The 3,603-nt window shown below is 40.0% G+C and overlaps 1 protein-coding gene across 1 annotated transcript; it reads right to left on the bottom strand.

Moving 5' to 3' along the window:
- Window positions 1–1,131: 1,131 nt before the first annotated feature.
- Window positions 1,132–2,058, bottom strand: LOC116323664 (olfactory receptor 4D1-like). The gene has a single exon (XM_039599836.1). The coding sequence runs from the start codon at window positions 2,056–2,058 to the stop codon at window positions 1,132–1,134; it is 927 nt and encodes a 308-aa protein (XP_039455770.1).
- Window positions 2,059–3,603: the final 1,545 nt, after the last annotated feature.

Raw genomic sequence — 3,603 nt, 5'->3', positions numbered from 1 at the left:
GTTATTTCTCTTCTTCTTTCTGCTGTTTAGTTTTCTACAGTTTATTCTAACTATTCACTGCAACTGAGAAATACTTACCTCTTTAATATTTATGGAGCCTCATTTCTTCAAAGGGACAGAAAAGGTGATAGTGAGAAGCAAGACAAGTAAGTAAGATAAGATAGGAGAGAGCAGAGAAGAGAGCCGGAAGGGGGGCGCCCGATCTGGCATTCCACACCTCCCCGCTGGATCGGGCTGTACGCTCTTCCTCCCCACTGCCTCCCAGAAAAGGGAAGAAGAGCAGAGGGGAGAAGAGCGGAATATTTTCTTTAGCTGATTTTATAAATGCATTATGCTTGTCCTACTAGACCTAATCTAAATATATAGTGAAATTTAGTGCCCACTGTCTCATTCAGGGATTACCATTACTACAGACAGCAACCACACCTGCAATAATGCGGCAGCTGCACCAGGCAGCAGTGCCACTTACTTTAATTAAAATACCAAGATAGCAACAGACTCTGTGATACAGTGGAATGGATCTACTGACTTGAGGGCAAATCCGCTCCACTGTGTCATCCAATTCTGGAACTGGCACTAGGCATAGAAAGCCGGTTCCTTGATTTTCTTATAACAAAATAACTGGCATTTTGTTTGTGTGTGTGTGTTCATGCATGAGTTAGTCTGCATTTGTGATTGTAGGCTATGTGTTCCTGTGTTCTATGTGGAACTTAATGAAAAGGGGTTGAATATCACATCTCTGTTGTTTGGCCTTTGGAGTAACATTGCAGTGAAAGGATCTTGTGTGCATTTGCTGTACGTTAGTATAAGTACACGAGCATGATCTGTCTGGATATATATTCCCTCTCTCACTGTTCTGGGGTGACGATGTTAAGGACAGTGTAACAACCAGAAATTTGGTTTCCTGCTTAAGAGCAATACAATACTATAGAGGGTTACACTGTGACCTGAGCCTGGAAGTTTATTTTAAATAAATTCAAACAAAGACACAGTTTTGCAGTTTTTAATAAATTGCTTTGTTTAGAATTTAGAGAAATTATATGTTGCCAAGTAGTTCTTTGCGAAGTTATTTAAAAAAATGAATTGCATGGGTATTTTGTGAATTCAAATAAATCTGCTGAACAAAGACATTCATTTTCTCTTCAACAGAAACCTTTGATATGATTGTCTTATCTTTGGTAAATTAAATCCATACATAAATGGGGTGAGCATAGGTTGAAAAATGAGGACATACATAGGCAAAATTATATGAACTTCATCTGGTACCTGAGAAACTACAAACCTAAAGTCAATAAAGTAAAATATACACCCGACAAACAGGTTTGACACAGAGATGATCTGAGGAGTGCAAGTAGTCACAGCTTTCTGCTTGTTTTCTTTCGATGTTTTTAGACAAACTGTCAAAATCTTCATGTAAGAGACTAAAATGAAACTGAAAGGTATGAAAACACTCACAGTTGCAAAGGATATGTCAGAAATAAAGCTTTGGATTGAAACTGAACACGAAAGTCTAATTATTAATTGGTGGTCACAATACGTGTTGTGAATAACATTTCCACAAAACTTCAAACTGAAGATGAATGAAAATGAGAAAATAAAACTAAGAAATGAATACAGCCACACAAGCAGAATCATCAAAAACACTCTCTCTGTGTTCATAATAACATTATAGCGTAATGGATGACAGATTGAGATATATCTGTCATAGGCCATGGCTGCTAAACTACAAAGCTCAACAGAAGCACTTGTGTACAAACAACACATCTGCAGAAAACACCACGGCACAGTCACCTCGTGGCTGTCTGAAAACATTTGTGAGAGCAAAAGAGGATACAGTGATGTGCTGGCATTTATTTCATTCACACATAAATTACAAAGCAATATATACATTGGCTCATGCAGCCTTCTGTCCACACGTATAACCAAAATAAGGACTGTGTTGGCCACACATATAGAGAGGTACCAAAACAATATTATTACAAAATACAGGTATTTTAACTCTCCAACATTTCCAAAAGCAGCCAGCACAAATGACACAATCTCACTTGAGTTTTCCATTTTCTCCATAATATCCCACAGTGACAAAGATAGATCAGTAATAATGATATATTACATTCATTAGACAGCAATACGAGGACCGGGTATAAATTGCTGAGAAACGCTTCTACTATGATGTTCAAATGCTGTTTTACACACACACGTTACCTGATTATGGCACGTTCCTTCTCAGCAGCTGTTGCACCTGTTGTACAATGTCTACATTAGCAATCAAAAACAAACAAGTAGTTTTATATTTTAAAAGATTTAAGATTCAATTACACAGATTCTTATATATTAAGAACACATAACAATAAACTCAGCTGCTTCCCTCCAGGTTGAACAAGACAAAAATATGCCTAATATTTATAGCTGCAACAGAGAGGAGGAGGAGGTTGCTGAGGTTCAGTTCTCGACCTCACCGATCCTTTAATAATGCAGCTGGAGAAGAAGAGTCAGATGAGGCTGAAGTATCCTTTCATCAAAGCTTTATTACCAATGCGCTTTGGGAGATCACACTACATGCAGCCACAGCAGTGGATCCGAGGACCAATCCTCAGTCTGTTTATTAAAAAGGCTCTGGGCGCTTCCTTAAGGGACTGCCCCTATAGTTATCTAGTAGTCACACGAGCATCTTGCAACCTTTAGATTACATGCTTAGTCACAGGGGCTACAGGTGAGCCCACCCTCATGCTCGCTACAGTCAGCAAAACAAGTCATAAAAAGAATACATGTTGTTTCCTTATCAAGCACACCCAAGGACACACCCCCAAACGTTTACATAGAAGAGTACACTCCCCAACTGTTCCTCTGTAGTTTCCTGCTTTTCTATTCTTCTTTACAACCTACTCCTTATCTCTGCACATCAGAGGGGAACTGAAACATGTCACCTGCTCTAATACTTTCTCACAATCCCCCTTTTGATCTCCGATAAGAGATCACACTTTTCAGCTGGTGTTTTCCTTCCAAGTCGTCTTGGTCCACTGCAAGCAAAGGCATCATCACCCCCTTTTGTTCTATGGTTGAGATACGAATGAAAAGCTGATTTCCCTCACAGTAGTAATAGAGCCTAGCACGAGCCCACTTACTTATGCGGGCTCCAGTATGATTGCATAAATGGGTTAGGGTCCACCAGTCGAATGGATTAAAACAAGTGTAGTTGTCTTGTTTAGGGGTGAATGGGCCTACTTTTGTGGTGTTAGCAATTAGCGGAAACAAACTAGCTAGAGTAATACAATTTACAGGTGTTGCAGCTTGGGTAATTTGCAGCATGCAATTCAATCCCCAGGTGTCATTAGGAGCTGGTCCAGTGAAAAGGTGGGGCCTGGCCGTAGCACAAGCCACACAGGGTCCCACTTGTTGTTCTCACACCCGTGGTCAAAGTTAGGGACATGGCAAAGATATACATCATAACCCCACCACGAGGAATTCTTTCCCAGCACTTTAGTACATCACATAAGTCAAAGGTGAAGGCCGTTGAGGACCCTTTAATGTAGTCCACTTTCTTCCCATTATAATATGGTCTCCAAGTGTAAGTTCCAACCCAGCGCTTTTCAGGCCTTGGAG

This window comes from Oreochromis aureus, linkage group 16 (genome assembly GCF_013358895.1).
Source record: "Oreochromis aureus strain Israel breed Guangdong linkage group 16, ZZ_aureus, whole genome shotgun sequence".
NCBI lineage: Eukaryota > Metazoa > Chordata > Actinopteri > Cichliformes > Cichlidae > Oreochromis > Oreochromis aureus.
The sequence above is the reverse complement of the archived record's forward strand: the minus strand, read 5'-3'. Positions and strand labels throughout refer to the sequence as shown.